General features: G+C 50.7%; 1 protein-coding gene across 1 annotated transcript in view; it reads right to left on the reverse strand.

The window, feature by feature from the left end:
• Positions 1-15,844: 15,844 nt before the first annotated feature.
• Positions 15,845-27,257, reverse strand: part of IQCE (IQ motif containing E) — a gene marked incomplete at its 5' end in the record, with an annotated part of 55,045 nt that continues 43,632 nt past the window's right edge. The window contains 6 exons of the mRNA XM_080703819.1: positions 15,845-15,988; positions 19,204-19,281; positions 20,058-20,155; positions 20,815-20,936; positions 22,161-22,261; positions 22,304-22,491. Of these exons, the coding sequence (XP_080559945.1) occupies positions 15,858-15,988; positions 19,204-19,281; positions 20,058-20,155; positions 20,815-20,936; positions 22,161-22,261; positions 22,304-22,491 (718 nt within the window). The 3' untranslated portion in view covers positions 15,845-15,857. The remainder of the gene's footprint in view (positions 15,989-19,203; positions 19,282-20,057; positions 20,156-20,814; positions 20,937-22,160; positions 22,262-22,303; positions 22,492-27,257) is intronic.

The following is a 27,257-nucleotide window of genomic DNA, read 5'->3' on the forward strand; positions in this document are numbered from 1 at the left end:
GTTCGAAGCCAGCCTCTCTGGCTTAAGAGACCCTGTTTCCAAATAAAATATAAAATAGGTCTGGCCCTATAATAGTATAGCCCAGGTAGAAGGCCTCTGGGTTCCATCCCCAGTAACACTAATAAATAAATAAGTAAATAAATAAATAAATAAATAAATAAATACTAAAAAAGAGGGCTGGGGCTGGGGTTGTAGCTCAGAGGTAGACTGCCTCTGAGTTCCATCCCCAGTACCAAGAAAAGGAAAAAAGAAGGCTCTAATTATTAACACTGGCAGTGTGTTAGGGTGTTGAAAACATTCCCTCAGGGGATCCCTGAAGGAAGAATAACAGGTATCCAGGCGGAGGAAAGGGACCCAGCATACAGTCCAGAACAAATGCTGGAGCCTCTGCTGGTGGCGCTGACCTAACGCTGCTTGAGGTCCGGTGTTAGAGAGAAAAAGCTCCCTGGACTGCCGGACCCAGGTCTCAGGAAGGCCAGAAAGAGTGCCAGGTGGTGTGCCGGGGGACAAGGTGGGAAGGGAGGCCTCCCTCACCCTGCCCTGCTCTGGACGGAGCCGCCCTGGCACAACTGTGGCTGGAGACTGGACTTTACCCCCACTCTAGAGATGGAGCCACTAGGCCCAGTTCCCACCATTGCTTAGGGGACTCTCAGAGTCACCACGTAGTTAGGGACCTAGGCTCGGTCTCACTCCCCTCCTGGCCTGTTTTCCTCTGAGTAAAGTGGGGTTTGTGAGCACAAGGCAGGAATGCAAAAGGCCGTGAGGAGAGAGCAGTCAGGGCTGAGCCCTTGGAGGCAGCTGGCAGGAACATCTGGAATAGAGGGAGGGGCACGCCAGGCCAGGAGTCCCCAGGGGCTGTCTCCCAGGCCAGGCTCCTGGACCGCTGTCCAAGACCTGTAGCTGCTGGGAGAAGAGCCAGGCACAAAGCTGCACGTGTCCCAGCCTGGGCCAGGCCCCCAGATGCTGGGGCAGTAGCCAGAACAAAGGAATTCCCCATGTCTGGACCCCATCCAAAGAGGTTCGAGTTTTCTATGCAGGCAGCTCACGAGAACTGGCACGGAATAGGGCTGGAGGCCCAGGTTTCCCTGGCGTCTGCAGAGAGGTGACGCATGGGCCACATGGTCAACCAGGTGCCCCGCTCCCACAGACACCTACCTGGCTGATGAGCCTTGGCCGCAGGAAAGCCGCAGGAGCCTTGCGTTCTATCCAGCCAGGAGGCTTCAGGCCCCAAGGCTCCAGAGTCTGGGATGGATGCCAGCCAGCATGTCCCGAGAGCCAACCCAGTATCCTCGAGCCAGCGATGATGTGAGTCCCTCTCCTTCCCCCAGAGTCACCCATCCAGAAGCCTGTGGGAACCAGAGGTCAGCAGAATGGCTCTGAGCCGCCAAGAGCACTGTCCCACGTCCGGCGCTCCAGCTGAGCCTCTCTTTTGGAGAATCTCCCACACCCAGTGCAAGAGCAGGCCCCGGGTAGCAGCCTGAAGGAAAAGCACAGAAGGAGACTGGTGACGCCTTAAGAAGAAATCACAATGCCGGACGCAGCGGTGCACTCCTGTAACCCCAGTACTTGGGAGGTTGGGACAAGAGGATCGTAGGTTCAAGGACAGCCTTAGCAACTTAGCAAGGTCCTGTTTTAAAATAAAAAAGACGAAGGGGGGTAACCCTGGCTTCAATCCCCAGTACCAAAACAAAGACAAAACAAGAAATCACAGTGAGCTGGGCGCAGTGGTGCACAACTATAATCCCAGTGCTTGGAATGCAGGTCGCAGACTGGAGGCCAGCCTGAACGACTTATCAAGAACATGTCTCAAAATTAAAAAATAAAAAGGGATAGGGAGGCTGGGCGTGATGGTGCATGCTTTCCAGTACTTGAGCGGCCGAGAAAGGAGGATTGCAGGTTCAAGGACAGCCTCAGCAATGTAACAAGATTCTCAGCGACCTAGTGAGACCCCGTTTCAAAACAAAAAAATAGCCGGGCATGGTGGCGCACGCTTGTAATCCCCGTGCTTGGGAGGCGGAGACAGGAGGATCACGCAGGTTCGAAGCCAGCCGCGCTGGCATAAGAGACCCTGTTTCAAAAATATAAAATAGGTCTGGGAGTGTAGCCCGGAGGTAGAAGGGCTTCCAGGAACCCCAGTACCACCAAAACAAAACAAAACAAAAAAACAAAAAAATAAAAGCCGGACGTGGTGGCACACGCCTGTAATCCCAGCACTTGGGAGGCTGAGACAGGAGGATCACGCAGGTTCAAAGCCAGCCTCAGCTACTTAGTGAGACCCTGTTTCCAAATAAATATAAAAAAATAGCTCTGGGAGAGTAGCCCAGAGGTAGAAAGCCCCTGGGTTCCATCCCCCAGTAACACATACACACACACACACACACACACACACACACACACACACACACACACTAAAGAAATCAACAACAAAAAAGGCCTAGGGGGTGCAGGGAGCAGTGGTAAGGGCCTGGACAGAGCTTCTCCTCTCCACAGCACCCCTTCTGTCTGACTCCAAGGAGGAATCTGGCCTGGCTTTTTCCCAGCTGGCCCCACCCAGAGTTCCCAGGGCCTTAGGACCAAGTCCAAAGTCCCCAGGACAAGCAAAGCCTCCACATCTGCCCAGCCTCTCTCCCCAGGTACAGGGTGGGCAGGGCCGGCGAGTAGGCTGTGGTAAGCATGCAGTGAGTCCTGCATGTGTGTTTCTGGAATAAAAATGTGTTCTTGCTCTGCAGAAATAAAAATGTGTCGTCCAGAGACAGCCAGTGTGTCCTATTCCACACGTGGGGAAACTGAGGCTTGCCCCAGTCACCCACCAGGATATTTTTTTTTTTTTAGTACTAGGGATATAGCCCAGGGACAGTCTACCTCAGAACTATACTCCCAGTCCTTTTTATTTTTAATTAATTTATTTTTTGTGGCACTGAGGGTTAAACCCAGGGTTTTTTTTTTTTGTTTTGTTTTTGTTTTTGTTTTCTTTTTGTGGTACTGGGGATTGAACCCAGGGGCATTCTACCTCCAAGTTATACTCCCAGCCCTCTTTCTTTCTTTCTTTCTTTCTTTCTTTCTTTCTTTCTTTCTTCCTTCCTTCCTTCCTTCCTTCCTTCCTTTCTTTCTTCCTTTCTTTCTTCTTTCTTCTTTCTTTCTTTCTTTCTTCTTTTTTTGTGGTACTGGAGGTGGAACCCAGAGGGGAGGTGGAACCTCCGAGCTACACCCTAGCCCTATTTTTTAGTCTTTATTTTGAAACAGGGTCTCACTAAGTTGCTGAGAGCCTCACTAAGTAGCTGGGGCAGGCCTTGAACCTGCAATCCTCCTGTCTCAGCCTCCCAAATACTGGGATTACAAGTATGCATCACCATGCCAGAAACCCAGGGATATTCTACCTCTGAGCCACACCCCCAGTCCTATTTTATTTTTTACTTTGAAACAGGGTCCTGCTAAATTGCTGTGGCTGGTCTTGAACCTGTGATCCTCCTGTCTCAGCCACCCAAATATTGGGATTACAGGCGTGTGTGCCACCATACCCAGTTCCTCTCCATCTTCTTGGCTAACTCCCCAGCATGGGGGCAGGCGGCTGCACCTGGCTGACTACAGTGCCCTCCGGCGGAGGCCAGCTCTGAACGGCCACTGCCGCCGCTGCACCCTGCAGCGCCCCTCTGCTCCATCGGGGTCCCTGGAGGAGGCTGGCAGCAGGAGCAGCCCTTGAACAAGCAGCTTAGGCAGGATGACAGAGTAGGGACAGTGGAAACATCCCAACCCTGGGCTGCTTCTTAGAGGCCAGGCCTCCTCCCCTTTTGCCTGTCTGGACCAGCAGCTAGGCTCCCAAGGGGATTTGGGATGCCCGAGCTTTTCTTTTGGGCACTGAGAGGCCTTCACCAGGTCCCCTGTCAGCACAGAGGCCATTATCTCCTCAGCTGCTCCAGCAGCAGAACCTGCGTGCCAGCCCCACCCCCCACCAACCTCTGCATCCTTCTCACACCTGGCCACAGGGTCCAGCACTTCAGTGCCCTTTCTGCATCCCTCCGCCATCCCCATCCCTTAGGACAGTCCCCCGAAGCAGCCTGCAGCCCTCAATCACAGGGTTCCCAAAAGCAGAGAGTAGAGGAAAACTTGTATCAGAGAAAATAAGAGGAAGAGCAGCCCTTGTGAAGCCTAAGCAATAGGAGACATGACCTACAAGACAGAGGAGGTAAGATACATGGCTCAGAAATGGTAGATGGATAACTCAGTGTCACAAAACACTTTTGAAGCTGAGAGTGGTGGCGCATGCTCGTAATCCCAGGGAGACCCTGTTTCAAAATAAAGAATAAGAAATAGGGATGGGGGTGTAGGATACCCTTGGGTTCCATCCCCAGGACCACAAATTGATTAATTAAATAATTAATTAAGTGAACGTGTGGGTGGATCTCAGAGGTAGAATGCCTCTGGGTTCAATCCCCAGCACCACACAAGCAAAGCAAAAAACATTATTGAAAGGACAGGAGAAATCTCGGCACCAGTTTAGCTGTGTGCTGGAGAACTCAGACCATGAGTGCCGTCATGCACGTGCAGAGATTTCGGTAGCCGGGTGTGATGGCGCAGGCTGGTAATTCCGGTACTTGAGAGACAGAGAGGCAGGTTGCAGGTTTGCCACCAGCCTCAGCAACTTAGTGAGACCCTTGGCAATTTAGTGAGCCCCGTTTCAAAATAGTAAAATGGGGCTGGAGGTGTAGCTCAGAGATAGAATGCCCCTGGTTTGATCCCCAGTATCAAAAACTAAACACCTTAACGATTTTAACCAGTGTGAACTCCACAGTTCAACAATTCCTCCAGGCCCCCCTTTCTTCTGTTAAATACAACTAAAAGCAAAGGTAATATTTTAAAAATCAAAATACTGTGGCCGGGCGCGGTGGCACACGCTTGTAATCCCCGCGCTTGGGAGGCAGAGACAGGAGGATCGCGCAGGTTCGTAGGTCTGGGAGTGTAGCCCAGAGGTAGAAGGGCTTCCAGGAACCCCAGTACCACCAAATAAATAAATAAATAAATAAACAAATAAATAAATAAGAATACTGTATATCTTTCTCTATTCACTATGTAGAAAATTATTGTTATTTTTGTGGTACTGGGGATGGAACCCAAGGGCATTTTACCTCCGAGCTACATCCCAGCCCTATTTTTTATTCTTATTTTGAAACAGAGTCTCACTGAGTTGCAAAGGACCTCACTAAGTATACCTGAGGCTGTTCATGAAACCACAGCTGATCCTCCTGTCTCAGCCTCCCAAATGCGGGGATTACAAGTATGAGCCACCATGTCCAGCTCCTGTAAAATTATTTTTGTGTAGTATTTACCTGTCCTTTGATTCTTTCTTTCCTTCTTTTTATTCATTCATCCATGCACTCAAACATCTTCGGTCCTTCTGTTCACCCACCTATCCATTCACCTGTGTGACCATCCATCTACCCATCTACTCACCAACTCAACCATCCATTAATCCATTCCTCCATCCATGTGTCCTTCTTCCTTCCTTCCTTCCTTCCTTCCTTCCTTCCTTCCTTCTTCCTTCCTTCCTCTCTCCCTCCCTCACTCCCTCCCCTTTCTTCCTTCTTTCCTTCCTTCTATATACCCATCCATCTGCCCACCCAATCATCCTTCCATCTATCCTTCTATCTACTCATCTACCCATGTGACATCCATCCATCCATCCATCCGCCCACCTAACCATTCTCCCTCCCATCTATATTCTATCCACCTATCTACCCATCCATCTACCCCTCCACTCAACCACTCATCCATCCACCCACCCATCCTTCAAAGAGAGATATCTACAATAGTTATCAAATAGCAATAGTAGATTGCTTGAGTGATTGTACTGGGGATTGAACCCAGGGCCTGGCTCACGCTAGCCAAGTGCTTTAGCTCTATCTCCAGCCCTTAGAGTAGTTATTTCTAAGTAGGGTACTGTGGATAATATGTGGCTACTCTACACTTGTGTGGTGTGTGTGTGTGTGTGTGTGTGTGTGTGTGTGTGTGTGTGAAAGAGAGAGAGATACTGCAGATTAGACTCGGGGGCATCCCTACCTTCAACTACATCCCCAGCCCTATATTTTCAGCCCAAGCTGTTGATGTTGGCTGCAAACCTCCGATCCTCCTGTCTCAGCCTCTCAAGTACTGGGATTCCAAGGGAGGCGCTGGAATAGAATGGTGTCTTGCAGGCTGAGGTTGGGAATGCATTAGAGGAGACAAACAGCAGGGGTGAGAAAAGTCCTGGCGTTCGGTGAAGAAATTTAGGGAAGCCAGGCGTGGTGGCGCACGCTTGTAATCCCCGCGCTTGGGAGGTGGACACAGGAGGATCGCGCAGGTTCGAAGCCAGCCTCAGCTACTTAGTGAGGCTCTCAGCAACTTAGTGAGACCCTGTTTCCAAATAAAAATATAAAATAGGTCTGGGAGTGTAGCTCGGAGGTAGAAGGGCTTCCAGGAACCCCAGTACCACCAAAAAAAAAAAAAAAAAAAAAAAAAGGAAAGAAAGAAAGAAAGAAAGAAAGAAAGAAAGAAAGAAAGAAAGAAAGAAATTTAGGCTAGGCATGGTGGCACACATTTGTAATCCCAGCACTTGGGAGGCTGAAACAGGAGGATCGCACAGGTTCGAAGCCAGCTTCGGCTACTTAGTGAGGCTCTCAGCAACTTAGTGAGACCCTGTTTCCAAATAAAATAGAAAATAGGTCTGGAGTATAGTCTGGAGGTAGAAAAGCCCTGGGTTACAGCCCCCAATACCACAAAAAAAATAAAAAAGAAGAAGAAAAAAAAAAAGGAAAAAGAAATTCAGGGAAGAATTTCCCCTGAGAACACTTTGGAAAATGAGGGAGGCTAAGATCTATTTATGTCCTCACAAAGCATCTCACAGGCATGGTGGTGCACGCCTGTCCTCCAAGTGCTTGGAAGGCTCAGACAGGAGGATCATAGACTTGAGGCCAACTTCAGCGATTTAGAGAGGCCTCAGCAACTTAGCGAGATTCTGTTTCAAAATAAAAAATACAGAATAGGGCTGGGGGTGTAGCTCTGAGGTAGAACTCCCCTAGGTTCAATCCCTGGACACACACACACACACACACACACACACACACACACACACACACACCCTCACCATAGCAGGCTCTCAATTAGCTGCTTCTGACAGCTACACGGTGTCTAGGGAAGAGGGAGGAGCCGGCCGGAAGCTGTGCTACAAACATTACCAGAGGGATTTAGCTCGGGAGGAGTCATTCTAGGGGTCAAACCTCTTATTTGCAAGTATTGGGCGGCAGTGAGAATGAGCTTTAAAAAGCCACTTGAAACACACAGCCAGTGGTTATGTTGAGGTAACAAAGCCACAGCCACCTCTGCAGATGGTCCTGGGGTTGCACACTGCCATGCCCCCCCCCCCCTCTCTCCTTCTCTCTCCTTCTCTCTCTCTCTCTCTCTCTCTCTCTGTACTGGGGATTGAACCCAAGGGTATTCTACCTCCAAACTATACCCCTAGTCCTTTTTATTTTGAAACAGAATCTCGCTAAATTGCTGAGACCTGTCATCTTCCCATCTGAATTTCCCAAGTACTGGAATTTTACAGCCTGTGCCCCCAGGCTTGACTCTTTCTCCTGCCCCCCCCCCCTTTTTGGCCCTGAGAATTGAACCCACAAACGCTCTACCATTTACTTACACCCACAGCCGGGGGTCTTGCTAAGTTGCTCAGGCTGGTCTCGAACATGCAATCCTTCTATCTCGGCCTCCCCGGTTGCTGGGACGATAGGTGTGCGCCACCATGCCTGGCTGTACTCTCAGTTTTAAAATGCTGTGGGAGTCTCAAGCAACTCAGATGTGAGTCAAGATGTGTGGGCCTGAATGAGATGTTTCAAGAAGTGGCAGCAAAGGGGCCAGGAGTAAATGCCAGGAGCCGCTCCCCGGGGGGGGGGGGAGTGTTTCTAGGGTATTATTTATCTTTGGTGCTGAGGACAGAATCCAGGGCCTTGTGCATGTGAGGCAAGCTCTCTATTACTTAACTACATTCTTATCTCCTTAATGTCTTATTTTATTTTATATTGGTAATGGGTGCCTCCAAGCTACACCCCCAGGCTTTTTACATTTTTTATTTTTCATTTTGAAAAACAGGGTTTTGCAGCTCCTGGTGGTGGCGCACACCTTTAATTCCAGGACTTGGAAGGCTGAGATAGGAGGATCACAGGTTTGAAGCCAGCCTCAGCAACTTAGCAAGGCTCTCAACAACCTAGCAAGAAACTGTTTCCAAATAAAATAGGGCTGGGGTATAGCTCGGAGAGAGAATGCCCCTGGGTTCAATTCATAGCATGGAAGGAAGGAAGGAAGGAAGGAAGGAAGGAAGGAAGGAAGAAAAGAAGGCAGGCAGGCAGGCAGGCAGGCAGGCGGGCAGATGGGCGGGCAGGCTGGCTGGCTTTTTGCTAAATAGCTGAAGTCTTCTTAAGTTGTTGAGGCTGGACTTGAACCTGTGCTCTTCCTGTCTCAGTCTCCCAATACTGGTATTATAGACATGTGCCACCATACCCAGCTCATTTTATTTTAACTTTTATTATTATTTTGTGGTGCTTGGGATTGAACACAAGGGCGTTCTACCTCTGAGCTATATTCCCAGCCCTTTTTATTTTTAATTTTGAAACAGGGTCTCACCAAGTTGCTGAGGCTGGCTTTGAGCCTGTGATCCTCCCACCTGCCTGCTCAGGAATGGGTTTTATCCTGGGGGCCGTGGGAGCTGGCTGGCTGGGTCTCCCACCTTGCCAGAGGTGAGTTGAGGACTCCTGGGGCGGTGGCCCCTGTGGGACCTGGAGGCTGTGGGCGGGCTGCAGAGGTGGAGGGACACGGGGTGACCCTCAGGTTTCTGGGGTGATCACCTGTGACTGGGGATGGAGTTTGTTAGCCAGGGAGCAGGTTGGGATGAAGGTTAAGTCAGAGCTGGGACCAGCTGAAGTGGGGACACTGGAGCCGTGTACCTGCCAATGTCCAGTTGATGGGTAGAGGGACAGGTGGGTTGGGATGTTGAGGACAGAACGGGGGTACACTCCCACTAATACAGAAGCAGCAGCTGAGTGCCAGAGGTAGAAAAAAATTCAAAAGGCAGGGAGGCAAGAGATGGGGCAGGAGCCGGGCGTGGTGGCGCATGTCTGTAATCCCAGTACTTGGGAGACAGGGGATCAGCTCAGAGGTAGAATACCCCTGGGTTCAAGCCCCAGTGACACACACACACATGCACGCATGCACGTATGTGTGCAGCAGGATCTAGGGTAAGACCTGGAGCAATCAGCTGTGTGCTGGGCAGGAAGCAGTTATGAGAAGGTATTGCTGCTGGGAGCTCGCATTACAGTGAGCAGCTTCGGCTTTCATCCCTTGGAAGCCGGGCCTGGGAAGGGAAAGGCCGGTGGGAGAGCGCCCCAGGCTGGCCTCGTGAATGGCAGCCCAGGAACTTTGGCACACACTGGGCCTCTCCTTTGAATCCCAGGCTGTTCTGGGCTTAATTAATGAGTAGCGCAGAGGTGCCCCCGCTCCTCATTCAGGAAGGGACACAGCACCATGGAAACCTTGCCCGATTCCTCACAGGCACAGACTAATGGGGCCGACCCTTGGGGCTGTAATTGGGGCCAGCTCCCAGGGCCGCTGGGAAGGTGCTGGCCCAAGGCCATTAACTAGTGCCCTGTGGCCAGGCCAACCCTCTTTATCTCCTCATTCCTGTCCTGAACCAGCATTGATGATAAAAGGAACTAGGGATTCAGATTCTTCTTTTTCCTATATCCTTTGGAAACTTGAAGGAATGCCTTATTTATTCGGTACTGGAGACAGAACTCACGGTGTTCTACCTCTTAGCTACACCAGGGTCTCGCTAAGTTGCTGAGAACAGCCTTGATCTTGCAATCCTCCTATCTCAGCCTCCCAAGTACTGGGATTACAAGTGAGCACCATGCCTGGCTAGGAATGTCATTTAAAACTGTCTTGGAAGTCAGTCACGTGGGGTAGCACGCGCTTGTAATCCCAGTACTTGGGAGGCTAAGACAGGAGGATTGTAGTTCACAGACAGCCTCAGCTAGTTAGTGAGGTCCCTTGCAACTCAGTGAGACTCTGTTTCAAAATAAAGAAAAAAAAAATAGGGCTGGGGGCATAGCTCGGAGGTATAATGCCACTGGGTTTCATCCCCAGTACTGAAAAAAAATTTTTTGTCTTGGAAGCCACATGTGGTGGCACACACTTGTAATTCCAGTACTTGGGAGGCTGAGACAGGAGGATCTCAGGTTTAGCGACAGTGGTGAAACTTTCATCAACCTAGTGAGACCCAGTTTCAAAATAAAGAAAAGTAGAGCTGAAGGTATAGCTAGGAGGCAGAATGCCTATGGGTTAAATCCCCAATGCCTAAAAATAATAAGTAAATAAATAAATAAAACTGTCTTGGAGCTTGTTGGTGCATGCCTGTAATTCCAGTATGAAGAGAGGATTGCAGGTTTGTGTGTGTGTGTGGGAGGGGGGGGTACTGGGGGTGGAACCTGGGGCCTTTCTACCTACAGGTTACATCCCCAGACCTATTTTATATTTTATTTGGAAACAGGGTCTCACTAAGTTGCTGAGAGCCTCACTAAGTAGCTGAGGCTGGCTTCGAACCTGTGCGATCCTCCTGTCTCAGCCTTCCAAGCGCGGGGGTTACAAGCCTGCGCCACCACGCCCGGTGAGAGGACTGCAGGTTTAAGGCCAGCAGAAACATGGTGAGAACCACAGCTATTTAGAAGATCCTGTTTCAGAATAAAAAGGGCTGGGGTATAGCTTGGAGATAGAATGCCCCTGGATTGGATCCCCAGTATGTATGTATGTGTATGTATGTATGTATGTATGTATGTATGTATAATAGAATGAAAGCCTTAGATGGGTATGGTGGCACACATATATAATTCTAATACTTGAGAAGCTGAGACAGAAGGATCACAAGTTCAAGGGCAACTTTGGCAATTTATTTTTTGTGTAACTGGGGACTGAACACAACAGGCATTCTACCTCCGAGTTACAGCTCCAGCCCTATGTTTTATCCGTCCGTCCTTCCTTCCTTCCTTCCTTCCTTCCTTTCTTTTGGTGGTACTGGGGTTCCTGGAAACCCTTCTACCTCCAGGCTACACTCCCAGACCTAATACACACACACACACACACACACACACAGACACACAGACACACACACAGACACACACACACACACATTGAAACAGGGTCTCTTAAGCCAGAGAGGTTGGCTTCAAACCTGCGCCATCCTCCTGTCTCCGCCTCCCAAGCGCGGGGATTACAAGTGTGCGCCACCACGCCCGGCTTTTATTCTTTATTTTGAAATAGGGTTTCACTAAGTAGCTAAGGCTGGCTGCGAACCTGTGATCCTCCTGTCTCAGTCTCCCAAGTACTTGGATTACAAGCGTGCGCCACCACAGCTGGCTAAACCTGGGCAATTTAGGCAACTTTATTTCAAAATTAAAAAAAAAAAGAAAAAGGGCTGGGTGCAATTCAGCTGTAGAGTGCCCCTATTATTACAAAAAAGAAAAAAAATTCTTATTCCTTCCAAAAGATTCATGTACAAATTATGTATAAGATTGGAGTAATTGAAAAAAAATTGAAGCCAGCTATGGTGGCACACTCCTGTAATCCCAGTACTTGGGAGGCTAAGACAGGAGGATTGTAGGTTCGAGAATGGCCTCAGCAAGTAGTGAGACTCAGCAACCTAGGGAGACCCTGTTTCAAGACGAAAAATAAAAAGGCCTTGGGGGAGAGCCAAGCATGGTGGCGCAGGCTTGTAATCCCCGCGCTTGGGAGGCGGAGACAGGAGGAACACACAGGTTTGAAGCCAGCCTCTGCTGGCTTAAAAGATCCTGTTTCCCCCCCCAAAAAATTATATATATATACACACAATAGGTTGTCTGGGAGTGTAGCCCAGAGGTAGAAGGCCCCTGGGTTCCATCCCCAGTACCACCAAAAAAAAAAAAAAAAAAAGCCCGGGGGTGTAGCTTGATGGTATGATGCCCCTGGCTTCAACCCCCAGCATCACAAAAATACTTAATTAAATGAAAAATATTTCAAAGACTAGAGGCTCCCTTCCTTACTCCCCTGACACACCTTTTTAGAGTTCAGCCTCCAGACATAATTTCTCTTGTGTTGGGGCATTTGCCTGGCTGTGGTCCCCTGATGGGGGGGCGGTGTGAGTGCTAAGGAGGGAATCTGAGGAGGTGGGGCCTGCACCACAGCAGGGTTTGCGTCTCTGGTCCTGATAAACTCTCAGCCGCGTAAGAGTGAATACTGCTTCCAGTGCCCAAGGAGGAATTTACAGTTAGTTCACACAGGCTATAATGGAATTTTTATTTAGATCTTGAAGGTTATAGTGCTTTCCGCAAAAGGTATTTCTACCTCTCCGAGCGGAGCAGATCTCTGCTGTACTTAGATCTATGTGTAGCTGGCTGTTGTTTTCCTAGTGCGACTGGTCTTTTTGCAGGGAAGGTTTCAGTCCATCTCAGGGACTGAGAGCACAGTCCTCACCTCCCTTGTCTGGAGACAAAGACAATCATCAGCCGGGTGGTGCGGGTGGTGCGTGCCTGTAAACCCAATAAGTGGGAGGCTGAGAAAGGCTGTGAAGGTTCAAGGCCAACCACAGCAACTTAGTGAGGCCCTTTTTCAAAAGTAAAAAGGGCTGGGGGTGTAGCTGGGAGGTAGAATGCCCCTGGGTTCAATTCCCAGTATCTCCCCTGCCAAAAAAAATCCATCAGCCGAGCGTGGTGGCGCACGCTTGTAATCCCCGCGCTTGGGAGGCAGAGACAGGAGGATCGCACAGGTTCGAAGCCAGCCGCGCGCGCTGGCTTAGGAGACCCTGTTTCCAAATAAAAATGTAAAAATAGGTCTGGGAGTGTAGCCTGGAGGTAGAAGGGCTTCCAGGAACCCCAGTACCACACACACACACAAAAAAAAAAAAATCCATCAGCCACGATAACAGCACACCGGCCGTTCCACTACAGTCCCTCCTTAATACACAGGTAGACAACACAAGTCCCTATCACTCCAAGCTGCATCATTCAGACACCGGGTGCTGGGCTTGGGGAATTCAGTCCAGGCTGGCTCTGCTCATCTGGGCTTCCTCTGGCTCCTTGCTCCTCCTCGGAGGGGACCACTCAAGCCTTCTCCCGATGCCGCGTGCTGGGGCTGCACTCTACAAAGGAACTTGCCACACATCTCCCCCTAAGTCCACCTGCCACGAGCTTGTGCCCCAGGCACACTTCTGCCGCCTTCTAGTTCCTGGGTAGCCTCGCTGGTCCTGGGCCCTCCCTCCTCGGCTACCTCTGGTGAGCCGAGGGCTGTGGTTCTGCCTGGATTCACCTCTCCTGTCCTAAGCGCTTTACAACCTTGAACCTGCGATCCTCCTGGCTCAGCCTCCAATGACCGGGCTTACAGGTGTGCGCCACCTAGCTCCTGGGTTCTCTGTGTGTGTCATCCTGAGGATTGACTCCAGGGGCATGCTACTCTTAACTACGCCCCCAGCCATTTAAAAAAATTTTTTTTTGGTGGTACTGAGGTGGAACCCAGAGGTTTTCTACCTCCGGGCTATACTCCCAGACCTATTTTATACTTTATTTGGAAACAGGGTCTCACTAAGTTGCTGAGAGCCTAAGTAGCTGAGGCTGACTTCGAACCTGCGTGATCCTCCTGTCTCTGCCTCCCAAGCGTGGGGATTACAAGCGTGCGCCACCACGCCCGGCTCATTTTGTTTTTTTTTTTTGAAACAGGGTCTCACTAAGTTGCTGAGGCTGGCTGAGAACCCACAATCCTGTCTCAGCCTCCCAAGTACTGGCATTACAAGCACGCATTGCCACGTGGGTGTGATCTTTTAAAGTCAGTCTGCCTCCGCAGCCAGTCACAGCAGGTGAAGTTTTTCTACTTCTTTAAGCTCAAGGTGATGTGAAGGTTTTGCGGTGACAATCAGGACGGAATGAGTGCTGGAGACACGCAGTCCCCACTCCGAGAGGCACACCACGGCCTGCTCTGTGAGCGGTGGCCGCTGATGGAGACAGGACACAGCTCAAGACACAGACGTGAAGTACTCGGATTTACCAAGGTAGATTTCGAATAAAACATTTGCTTTTAATAGATCAACAACGTTGCACCAAAGGAGGACAGATGAGAAAATATACATATATACAATGCTCGGGGTACTTCTCAGGAAGTGCAAGCCAGGGGCTCATCCTAACCCCACACCCCGCCATGGCCAGGCCCCTTGGGTCCTGCGTGCGAGCCTCCCCTGCAGCCACTCTGCCAAGCCCAGGCAAGGGACGACCCTGGTGAGTCATCTTCCTTCAGCCCCCTGTGGTCTCGAACTGTGGGCCACTGGTCCCAGAAGAGAACTCGTAATGTAGAAGTGCCCTCCGCCAGTGAGGGAGGGCCTCTGGCAGGCGGCGGGCGCCCAGGCCAGGCAGGGCCACTTGTGCGCTCATGGGCATCAGCGGGTAGACAGACCCTGGGCTGAATGGAGACAGGCCCTCAGAGGGCTCATGTCAGCCAGAGTCGGCCAAAGCTACTGGGAGGTTCCGTGGGGAAAGAAAAGTGACCCGGCAGCCCACAGACCAAACAGAAAACCTGAACCCAGCCAGGCCGCTGGCTGAATTTTTTTCTATCTACTATATAAACAAAGCCCAGGTGGAGAAAGGGGCTGGACAGTGACCTGTGAGGAGACACAGGTCCTTTGGCGTTACTAGGCCCCATCCCAGTGGTGGGGGCCTGTGCCCCTCCCTCCGAGGGGCGGGTGGACAGCACAGAGCTCCCCTGCCTTGCCAGGGGAGGTCAGCATTGAAAGGCTCCTGAAGGGAAACAGGTGTTCTGTTGGGAAGAACAGTTTGATGCCTGAAGATCAAACTGCCTCAGCAGCAAAACCCTCAGGTGCCCCAGCAGCGCAGTCCAAGAGGGCATTCGCTAACCTCAGCGCTAAGGTGATGGCCAGGCCTGGTTGAGAAGGTCCCCAGGTGGCCGGCCGGCACAGAGAGATGGATGGGTGCAGTCCTGAGGGGTCAGATGCTCTCAAAACCTGGGCTAAGGCACTTAATTTTTACCCATCAGTAAGGGCTAATCTTAGACAAGTGAGAGACCAAAACTGGGCTCCTCAAAGGAGCCCCACAGCCAGTGCCTCAAGCTGCCAGCTTTGGAAGGGGCCAGCCTGAGGGTGGCGGGGGCTGTCCTTGGGCCCCAGAGGGCCTTGCCCACACCCTCTCGGGAGACTGCTCTCGGGGTGAAGGGCCTGCTTCCTCCCCCTGCTCCCCCTGGGACGGCCCGGGGCCTCTTTAAAGCAGGCGTGGCGCTGCTTCTCCATCAGCCTTGGGTACTTCTCAGTATTTGTCCACCCGGGGAAAGGACTCCACCTGGACAGAGGAGAGGGACACCAATGGTGGGAGCTCATCGTGGGGCCCTGCTGGCTGCAGCTTCTCACTGGCTTTGAGGTGGCTGTGTTCTGCTGGGGAGCAGGGAAGCCTGGTGCTCTCACCCCTGAAGGGTGCTGGGCCGCGTCTGCAGGAGTAAGCTGAGTTGGCGGTGACGTCACAGGATGAGGAAGGTGGCGCCTCGCTGGCTCCCCGTGGCTTGAGGTGGAGGAGAGAGTGACGGCCCCGGCCTTCCCAAAGAGGAAGACACAGGCGGGCAGTGCCGCGGACGGGCCACACGCCAATTGCCTGAGAAAGCCGGTGGAGATGCTGAGGGGTCAGGAGGAATTGTTCTTCCTCTCGCAAGATAAACGACCTTTCCAACTTAGTTATTAAGTCCTCTAGAATGTGCTTTGTCTTTTACCCTAACCTATCCCTGGCAGCCATCACCATTTGGAGACAATGATTGGGGACCTAGAACGGGGAGGGGTTCTTCTTCATGGGCAGAGACGGGATGACGATGTCATCGGAGTCATCAGAGTGGACTTCATCCACGGTGGCGGGTGCCGCCAGCTGCACCCCCGAGGGAGCGGGCCCTGCTGAAACCAATCAGAGAGAGAGGTCAGCCATACTGAGCACACTGGGTCCTGGCCAGAGGAGTGAGCCAAGGGACAGAGCTTCAGAGCCATTTTTTTTTTTTTTTTTTGGTACTGGGGATTGAATCTGAGACATTCTACCTCCAAGATATACTACGAGCTCCCCCTTTTTTTGTTTTGAAACAGAGTCTTGCCAGGTTGTCAACTGGAGGCTGGCCTGGAGCCTGAGATCCTTTTACCTCAGCCTCCTAAGTACTGGATTATAGACAGATGCCACCATGTCCAGCTCACCCCAGCCTGCCTGCTTATTTATTTTTTCATTCATTCATTTATTGTGATTCTGGAGATTGAACCCTAGGGCATTCCACCTTTGAGCTACACCCCCAGCCCTGTTTTATTTTTTCTTTTGAAACAGGGTCTCACTGAATTGTGGAGGGCCTCTCTAAGTTGCTGAGGCTGGTTGCGAACCTGTGATCCTCCTGTCTCAGCCTTCCAAGTACTGGGATTACAAGTGTGCCCTACCACGCCTGGCTCAGAGCCAATTTTTTTTTTTTTTTTTTTTTTTATGGTACTGGGGGTAGAACCCAGAGGCTTTCTACCTCCAGGTTATACTCCCAGACCCATTTTATATTTTATTTGGAAACAGGGTCTCACTAAGTTGCTGAGAGCCTCACTCAGTAGCTGAGGCTGACTTTGAATCTGCACGATCCTCCTGTCTCAGCCTCCCAAGCGCGGGAATTACAAGTGTGCGCCACCACGCCCGGATCAGAGCCAATATATACACTGCCAGAAAGCCATCTGTTACCTCCTCGCTCTGAAGAGATTGGCCATTTCCTGAAATAAAAACACTTACAAATGGTGTTAAGAGGCACCTGTGCTAAGAGCCAGTTTCTGCTAAAGGTGTGGCTTCTGGCTCACAGAAGGGCAGGAAGAGGCCGAGGGCATCCAGTGCTCACCATGTGCTCGGCACTGGCACTATTTTCCTGCACATCTAGAGATTTCAAATCCTTCAACCTACACTGGGATGAGGTGTCACCTCCAGACGGGAGGCAAAACCCTAACCCTAAACCTCAGCTAGGGGTAGTGGGGTGAGGGGCTGGGGAGGGCAGATCACACCACAGCAGCCCTTGGATCCTAGAAAAAAGCCTTACTCTATATTTTTTTGGTACTTGGGATTGAACTCGGGGGCATTCTACCTCTAAGCTACACCCCCAGCTCTTTTTTAAAAAAAAAAATTATTTTGAGAAGGGGTTGGTGGTGCAAGCCTGCAATCCCAGTACTTGGGAGACTGAGCCAGGAGGGTCGTAGGTTTGAGGACAGCCTCAGCAACTTAGCAGATTTCAGGTTTGAAGCAGATTGAAGATTTGAGGTCAGGCTTAGCAATTTAGCGCCCAGCTCTGAGGGCACTGCTTCTAAAGATGAGAGAAAGCCAGGTGTGGTGGTATATACACTTGTAATCCCAGTACTTGGGAAACTGAGACAGAAGGATCACAGGCTCAAGGCCAGCCTCAGCCACTTAGTGAGGTCCTCAGCAACTTAGTGAGACCTGTTTCAAAATAAAGAATAAAGAATAGGGCTAGGGATGTAGCTTGGAGGTAGAAAGCCCCTGGGTCCAATCCCCGGTTCCACACACAGACACAAAAGATGAAGCTGGGTGTGGTGGTGCACACTCCTAACCCCAATACTTGGGAGGCTGAAACAGGAGGAGAGCAGGTTCAAGGCCAGCCTCAGCTACTTAGTGAGGGTCTCTGTAACTCAGTGAGATCCTGTTTCAAAATAAAGAATAAAAAATAAAAAATAGGGCTGGGGGTATGGCTTGGAGGTAGAATGCCCCTGGGTTCCATCCCCAGAACTGAAAACAAAAAAAAGCTGGGTGTGGTGGTACTTCCCTGTAATTCATAATTCCACTACTTGGGAGCCTGAGACAGGGAGGGGGATCACAGGCTCGAAGCCAGTCTCAGCAGCTCAGTGAGGCCCTCTTCAACCTAGCAAGACCCTGTTTCAAAATAAAAAGGGCTGGGGTATGTAGCTCAGAGGTACAGCGTCCCTGGGTTCAATCCCCAGTACCCATAAAAAAAGAAGATAAAAAAAAGAGGGAGAAAAAGCAACCATGCCCTGACATGAGATTTGAAAACGGGAAGGAAATGACGACCGGACTATGCAGCAGATAATGTGACGGTGTCAGCTCTTTTTTCCTGCAACTTTAAAGAAAATTAATATGAAAATGCAAACTTATGAAATTCAAAACAAGGTTATCTTCATTTTTTTCTTTAAACACAGTCAGGCCACACGAGGGCTGGCTTTGTGCTTCCTGCGACGGGGAGGGAGGTGTGAGGGCAGCGCGGGCCGTGAGCCTGCTTTTGGACAGGTGGATCAACCCGCCGCTCCCACGGCCCTTCCGCTTAGCAGGAGGAGGAAAGGGCAGCATGAACAAGCACGTTGGCCGATCAAATAAGCTGAAGGTCACCAAGCACGGAGTCTGGTGAATCAGCATCAAGCGGGCTTTTGGAGGACAATTTAAAGCCCTGTGGGCGCCGGGGGCTCAGGGCCTGGCGAGGCTTTGGCGTCAAAGCCTCGGCTCTTTCCTTGAAACCCCAGGGCTGCTGATCTTTGCTCACTGAGCTTTGCAGATGGAGGTTTTGGAGAGAATATCAAAGTTCAAAGTTTTCTAGCTCTGACAAAGCTAGGGTAAAAAAAAAAAAAAAAAAAAAAAAAAAAAGCCTAAAGCGGAAAATGTGTAATTTCAGGCATGATTTCCAAGCTAACTGTGGAAATTCTTTTCTTTTTTGGGGAGAGGGGTATGGGGAATTGAACACAGGGAGCACTTTACCTCTGAGCAACACTCCCAGCCCTTTCTTTTTTTTTTTTTTTTTTTTTTTTACTTTGAGATAGGGTCTTACTAAGTTCCTGAAGGTCTGGTTGAGTTGCTGAGGCTGGGCTTGAATCTGCTGTCCTCCTGCCTCAGCCTCCCATGTAGTGGGATTACAGGCATGCGCCCCCTGCACCTGGCTCTTGGAGTGAAATTCTTAGCTTGAATTCTCCAAGATACAGCTCCTAACTGGCCCCTGGGAAAGGAGGGTCACGCCCACCCAGCCCGGCCAGGCTGAAGGCGTGCAGGATGCCCATGCTTGAGCCACGGCCTTGTCCTTAAGTGTGACTGCTGTCATCACTGGAGGGCGATGGCTTGGGAAGGCCACCCCCGCCCGCCACTGCCCCACACTTACCAGAGCGGGGCTGAGGGCATGCAGGCTCTCCTGACTCATCCTCCGTGGCCTCCCCACCTCTGACTTCACTATCCTCACCTGAAGGGACATGCAAATTGGACCCCCACGGGCTTAAGGCCTGGGTGGCACCCATCGCCCGCCTAGCACCACCACCTGCTTGTCCTTCACAGCAAGTGCTCTGCCCTGCCCTGCCCGTCCTTCCTGATTGCACTTTGGAGACCTGGGAGTCAGCAGGAGACTTCCCTGTGCCAGGGCGTCCAACAGTGCAGCCCTGCGGGCCACGCCCACATGTAAGGCCTCTGCAGGTGCGGAGGAAGGCGGGGAGGAGCTGAACACAGTCACAGGACCCTCCCTCCCCATGGGCCGCCAGCTCTCCACTCTGCACTCAGGAGGATGAGGCCAGAGCGAGGCGGGGGCGGTGGGGCCACCCTCAGAGTGCGTGGATGGGGCAGCGGCAGGTGTCCAGACCCTCCCCAGTGCTTCTGACCTTTACTGGAGCAGGGAAGGAAATACTAGGAAGGAGGGAAGAAAAGGAAGGCACAGAACGCCAGCCCAGGGGAGGGAAACCAGCCGGACAGGGGCTCAAGGAGCTACGCAGGTGCGGCCCAGCCCACAGGGATTTGTGGACACCAGAACTGTCCGTCACAGCTGAGCTAGAAGCCCTGGCTGGAGCCCCAGCCGAGGCGAGGGAGGAAGCTGGTGGAGGGTCTTCCTGGCACCAGCTTGACTCGTTTGGAGGAGGCAGCAGCAGGACAAACCGCCCTCGCCTCCTCCCTCACACGACCGAGCTGCCTGCAAGGCAGGACTCTTAGGGGCTGCTGCCTCTTGTGTCTGAATTAAATGTGGGACGTTACCTGGAGCAGCTTCGAGGGAGAGTGGGAAGGCTTCTGGGCGCACAGCTGCGGAAGCTCTCCTGCTAGACGTGGCGGTGGCCATTCTTTGGCTGGTAGCGCTGGAAGAGAGGAAGCAAGCTCCAGCTGAGTCTGACGTTGGGGGCGCAGACTTCTTGGCCTGGACTGCCTTGCCCTGCGGCACACGCCAGGTCAGCTGTGCAGGTGTTATATATTTACTTTTGGTAATGGGGACTGAACCCAGGAGCATTCTACCTTTGGGCTATCCCTCTAATCCTTTTTATTTTTTTCGTGGTATTGGGGATGGACCCCAGGGACCTCCTAACTCTAGGCTACATCCCCAGCCTGATTTTTACTTTATTTTTTTATTTTTTTTATTTTTTTAAATTTTGAAACAGGGTCTCACCAAGTTGTAGAAAGCCTCACTAAATTGCTGATGCTGGCTTTGAACTTGTGATCCTCCTGTCTTAGCCTCCCAAGTACTGGGGTTACACCGATTTGCCACCATGCCCGACTTATTTTTTAGTTTGAAACAAGGTCTTGCTAAATTGCTAAGGCTGGCTTCAAACCTTTCTCAGCCTAAGGACTGGGATTATAGTCACGTCTCCACACCCAGCCCTAAAGGCTTAACCCTTACTATGGCTACACGCCAGGTCCTGACTTGGGAGGACCAGCTTGCTGCCCTGCACCCTGTTCCTGGTGTTGTAGGCTGAGCTCTCCCCTGTGACCAGCCCAGAGGTGTGCTTGTGGCCCCGCTCACCTGATCCTGGACCGTGCCAGGTGTCCCCGCAAGACAGACTGGATGATGGTGATGGCCTCCTCTTGCTCCACACTGTCCTTGGCCTGGACGGCGGGGCTTGGGACACGGGATGTGGCTGAGCTCTGCAGGGTATGACAACGGAGAAGATACTGTTTAGCAACCCGCTGCCGGCCCAGCTGAGTGTGCAGCACTCGGGTAGAACATGCCTGAGTTCATTCCCCAGCTGCCTCCCCCTAAAAAAAGGGCTGGGGGTGTAGCACAGGTAGAATGCCCCTGGGTTCACTCTTCAGTATGCCTCCTGAAAAATAAAAAATGTAAAATAAGCATCTCTTCTTTACTGAGGAGGATGCAGAGAGAGCACATGAATTTTTTTTGTTTGTACTAGTAAACCTAGGGGCATTCTATCTTTAAGCTACACTCCCAGCCCTTTTTACTTTTTATTTATTTATTTATTTTATATAATTTTATTTGTTTTTTTTTTTTTTTGGTGGTACTAGGGTTCCTGGAAACCCTTCTACCTCCGGGCTACACTCCCAGACCTATTTTTATACTTTTAAATTAATTAATTATTTATTTTGCGGGTCTGGGGATGTAACCCAGGGGCATTTGACCTCTGAGCTATACCCTCTGCCCTATTATTTTTATTCTTTATTTTGAAACCGGGTCTCAGTGAGTTGCAGAGGGCCTAAGTAGCTGAGGCTGTCCGCGAACCATGATCCTCAGGTCTCAGCCTCCTGAATGCTGGGATTACAAGCGTGCGCCACCACACCCAGCTTACTTTATTTTTTATTTGGAAACAGGGTCTCTTAAGCCAGTGTGGCTGGCTTCGAACCTGTGTGATCCTCCTGTCTCCGCCTCCCAAGCGCGGGGATTACAAGCGTGCGCCACCACGCCCGGCTTACTTTTTATTTTTAAAGAGGTTCTTCACTAAGTTTCTGAGGGTTTGTCTAAGTTGCTGAGACTGGTCTCAATCTCTCTATACTGGGATGACAGGCGTGTACCACTGTACCTGACAAGAACATGAATTTTTTTTTTTGTGTGTGTGTGGTACTATGGATTGAACCTGGGCCCTTCTACCTTTGAGCTACACTACCAGATCTATTTTTATATTCTGAAACAAGGACTTGCTAAGTTGCGGAAGCTGGCTGCCAACCTCTGAACCTCCTGTCTCAGCCTCCCAAATCCTGGGATTACAGGCATGTGCCTCTGTGCCTGGAGAGAGCATGAGTCTTCACTAGCTTTTCGGCATGTGGTTTTACTGAAAGCCAGGTGTGCTGCTTGATTCTATAGCTCCAAATGATGTGGTCTCTAGGCCAAGTCCACCCGGGCCTGTGCAGAGGAGCTACCGTGGGCCCGCACAGAGGAGCTACCGTGGGCCCGCACGGCCATGGACGGAGTGCATGGCACAAGGCAGGCGCCAGGCTGTCAGTGCCCTGCGCCCCCGTGGCTTACGGCGTGGGAGAGGCAGTGGACGAGGGGCATCAGGTACCTGGTCTGTAGAGCCCAGCAGGCCGGGAGAGTCCAAGGTGCATGCTCTGCTTGATAACAACCTCGTTCTTGCTAGATGTCCCCTTAAAGCCGCCTGAATTATGCCAGCCGCCTGGCAGGGAGAGAAAAAGGGAGAGGAACGTGGCTCTTAACTTCTCTGGAAGATGGTGGTAGGGATTAAGGGAGATGCTGGAAGGAAAAGCTGGAACACAGAGAAAACTCCGTCTGGCCCCAGAGCATAACTGCAGGAACATCTCAGGGAACCTCCTCTTTCCCCCTCAACCCCCAAGGGGAGAGGTGCATCACCCCCTTGGGAGAAAAGGTGCAGGAGCTGGTGCCCCAGCAAGTAGAATTGAGGAAAAGAGATGAATCAGCTGCTAAACACAATCACACTTCAAGCTAATGCCATCCACGCAGGGATGATTCCATGTGGGGAAAGATTATTCTGTTTCATCTACTTTTCATTACACACATCTTCTAAAATCATGAAAGGTTGCTGGGCATAGTGGCACGTGCCTGTAATCTCTGTACTTGGGAGGCTGAGACCGGAGGATCGCAGGTTCAAGGACAGCCTCAGCAAGTAGTGAGACTCTCATCAATCTAGTGAGACTCTGTTTCAAAATAAGAATAAAAGCCAGGAGTTGTGGCGCACATCTGTAATCCCAGTATTAGGGAGGTTGAGACAGGAGGATTGCAGGTTTGAAGACAGCCTCCACAAGTAGTGAGCGAGACTCATCAAGCTAGTGAGACCCCGTTTCCAAATAAGAAATAAAATGGACTGAGGGTGTAGCTTGAAGGTACAATGACTCTGGGTTCAATCCCCAGTACCACCAAAACAAACAAACAAACAAACAACCCAAAAAACCCAAACCAAAACAACAACAAAAACACACAAACGGTATAGCAAATTCTCTAGAACAATCATCATAGAATTATTTATCCTTTGACCTTACTCCTAGGCAGTTTTTGTTTTTCTTTTTAGTACTGGGGACTAAACCCAGGGGTGTTCTACCTCTGAGCTCTACCTCAAACCCCTTTTAATTTTACTTTGAAACAGGATCTTGCTAAGTTACTGAGGGTCTTGCTAAATTCCTGAGCCTGGCCCTGAATCTGCAATCCTCCTGTCCAAACCCAGTACCTGGGATTACAGATATGCCCCACTCCACCTAGCCTTTTTATTTTTCAAATAAGGTCCCGCAAAGTTACCACATGCCAGACTCAAACTTTCAATCCTATTTCAGCTTCCCAAGGACTTAGATTACAGGCATGCCCCACTGCCCCTGGCCCTTGGTGATATTTAAAATTTTTTTTTAAATTTTTTAATTTTGGTGGTACTGGGGTTCCTGGAAGCCCTTCTACCTCCAGGTTACACTCCCAGACCTATTTTATATTTTTATTTGGAAATAGGGTCTCTTAAGCCAGCGAGGCTGGCTTCGAACCTGCATGATCCTCCTGTCTTTGCCTCCCAAGCGCAGGGATTACTAGTGTGCGCCACCACGCCCGGCTTTTTATTTTTATTTTTGGTGGTGTTGGGGATTGAACCCAGGGATGTTCTATGTCCCAAATACATCCCAGCTCTATTTTATTTTTTATTTGGAAACAGGTGTTGCTAAATTGCTGAAAGCCTAGCTAAGTTGCTGAGGCTTGCCTCAAACCTTTGATCCCCCTGTCTCAGCCTCCCAAGTGTCGGGATTAAAGGCACGCACCACCATGCCCTGCTCTTGGGGGTCTTTTTAAGAAATGTGCTTGGATATCCCACAAGGTCTGAAATCGACGCTCTGTATTTTAGGGAAGCACTCCCTTTAGAATGAGCTTATCTCTTGCTTGGGTTAAAACCATCACAGTTTGACGGAGGACTTGCTGCTCTCAAAACACTTGAGGAGACGGACAAGCAAGCACTCTGAGCCCTGATCCGACCTGAGCTGAGGTCTAGACATTTCCATTAGGACTGTCAGAAAAGGACAGGACTTGCTTTTCCTTAAAGCAAGTTAGGGAAATGTCATCCACATGGGGAGAGGAAAGAAGCACAGCAAAGGCCGGCTGCCCAGGCAGGAAGGGGAAACCACCACTGAGAGCGACGGCGCCGAGCGCGGGGCGAGGCCTGAGGGGCGGGCTGGCACCCAGTTCCAGCAACTTAATGAGAACCTGTCTTAAGATTAGAAAGAAAAAAATGCCGAGGGTGTAGTTCATAGACAGATTAATCCTGGGTCCAATCCTTAGTGACTCTCTCCCCCCAACAGCCAGGTATGGTGGTGCACAACTGTAATCCTAGCGTTGGGGAGGCTGAGAAAGGAGAATCGCAGGTTCAAGGACAGCCTCAGCTACTTAGCAAGACCCTGTTTCAAAACAAAAAAAACAAATAAATAAAAAAGGGTTGAGTTGTGGCTCGGAGGTAGAATGCCCCTGGATATCCCCAGTACCAAAAAAACAAAAACAAAAACAAAACAAAAAAAACCCCCAAACCCCAAAACAAACCAACAAACCAACAAAACCCAATGAGTATTTATCCTGGCCCAGGAGGTTCATAGGAAAGTTCCAGCTAGTCACAGAGTAACTGCACTGGCTGGAGGGTGATGGTTGCTCCAAAGACTGCTGGGAAGGGAGGCGGGAGCCCCCACCTTGCACAGAGCCAAATTCTGCCCTCGCAGCAGCCCCGGAGATGAGACCTTATCATCACCTTTACCCGAGATGCAGAAACCGAGGGGTATTGGGAGAGAAAAGGGGGACAGGATGATAGCACATGCCTGGATTATAGATGTATGCGTCCCATGATCATCCCTTAAAAGATACGCACTGAGTCCTAACACCTGCTGGGCACAGTTCTAGGAACTGGGGATATAGTGGTGAAAAGAAAGATGGGCCCTGCCTGTAGAGAGCTTACATCCGAAAGGGAGAGACAAGCAATAATAACAATAACCAGCCGGGCGTGGTGGCGCATGCTTGTAATCCCAGCATTCGGGAGGCTGAGACCTGGAGGATCGCGGTTCGCGGACAGCCTCAGCTACTTAGTGAGGCCCTCTGCAACTCAGTGAGACCCTGTTTCAAAATAAAGAATAAAAAATAAGGCTGGGGGTGTAGCTCAGAGCTAAATGCCCTGATTCCATCCCCAGTAGCGGGGAAAAAAAAAATAACAATAGCCAAGTGTCATTTTCCCACGCTATGAAGAAAGCTCAGCCAGGCATGGGGTGGGAGCGAGGGGCTCAGGAAAGGCTCTAAGAGGACACAAAGCTTACAGCCGGGATGCACTGGGGAGGAAGGCTGCAGGGACGTTGTGTGATCAGGGGGACTCTGGACTTATTCTAAGTGTTCTAAGGCTGGAAGACAATATGGAGTGGCCCTAGCTAAGATTTAAAAATGTCTTCCTGCCAGGTGTGGTGGCACATGCCTGTAATCCCAGTACCTGTGAAGCTGAGACAGGGGGATCACAGGTTCAAGGCCAGCCTCAGCAATGGAGTGAGACTTGTGGCAACCTAGTGAGACTCTGTTCCACAGAACTGTGGGTTCAATGCCACCCTTAGCAATTTAGTGAGGGGGGGTGGGGAGGGAGGGAAGAGGAAGAGAAGGGGGAGAGGGAGAGCAAAATCTCAATGCCCGATTCTGGTCAAGTAGGTAAGTGGTGGCACCACTTTCTTTTTGGCACTGGGACTGAACCGAGGGGCATTCTATCTCCAAGTCACACCTCCAGCCCTTTTTATTTTGAAGCAGGGCCTTGGCTAAGTTGCTGAGGCTAGCCTTGAACCTGCGACCCTCCTGTCTCAGCCTCCCAAGGACTGGGATTACAGGTATGTGCTACCATGCCAGGTTGGCCTTTTTTTTTTTTTGGTACTGGGGATTAGACCCAGGGATATTATCCCTTTGAGATATATTCGCAGTGCTTTGTATTTGGAATCAGGGGCTTGCTAAGTTGCTGAGGCTGGCCTCAAGCCTGTGAATCTCCTGTCTCAGCCTCCCAAGGACTGGGATTACAGGTATGCATCGGCATGCCCACCCAGGCCTATTTTATGATACACAAGTCAGTGCTGTTAATTCCATTCACTGTGTTATGCAACCATCACCACTATCCTTCTAGATCTTTTTCATCACTCCAAATGGAAATCCTGGGCCAGCAGCCATCTACACTGTCCCCGTCTCACACTGTCCCTGCCCCTGGCAACCACTGACCCCTCCGTCTCCATGGTCACTTGTTCTGAGTCACACAAGTGGCCTTTCCCTAGCTTCTCTCAGGTAGGATAACACTTTCAAGGTTCATCTACGTTAGTCCCTTTTATGGCTGGATAATACCCATCGTGTGGACAGGCAGCACTGCTTCTCCACCCAGGGGTGGTCTCTGCCTGAACAGGGCTGCTGGGAGCTTTCAGGCTCAGCTCTTTCCAGTTTCTCGGGCTCTGCTAGGAGGAGAGCTGCTGGGGCAGCGGTACCTCCTTGCAGAACTTTTTGAGGAGCTACCGACTGGTCCCCACAGCAGCAACATCACATAACATTCCTACCGACAGGTACGAAGGTGCCACCTCCTCAACAGCGCTGGCTACTGTTCAGCTTTGTTTATTTATTTATTTATTTTGGTACTGGGGATTGAACCCAGGAGCATTCTACCTCCGAGCTATGCCCCCAGTCCTTTTTTTTTTTTTTTTTTTTTTTTGTACTGGGTTCCTGGAAGCCCTTCTACCTTCGGGCTCCACTCCCAGACACCTATTTTGTATTTTTATTTGGAAACAGGGTCTCTTAAGCCAGCGCACGCTCCTGGCTTCGAACCTGCGCGATCCTCCTGTCTCTGCCTCCCAAGCGTGGGGATTACAAGCGTGCGCCACCACGCCCGGCGCCCCCAGTCCTTTTTTAATTTTTTGGTACTGGGGGTTGAACCCAGAGGCATTCTACCTCTGAGCTACACCCCCAGTCTGATTTTTTTTAATTTTTCATTTGGAAACAGGGTCTCACTAGGTTGCTGAGAGCCTTAA

The sequence above is a fragment of the Muscardinus avellanarius genome, assembly GCF_963383645.1.
Source record: "Muscardinus avellanarius genome assembly, chromosome: 10".
NCBI lineage: Eukaryota > Metazoa > Chordata > Mammalia > Rodentia > Gliridae > Muscardinus > Muscardinus avellanarius.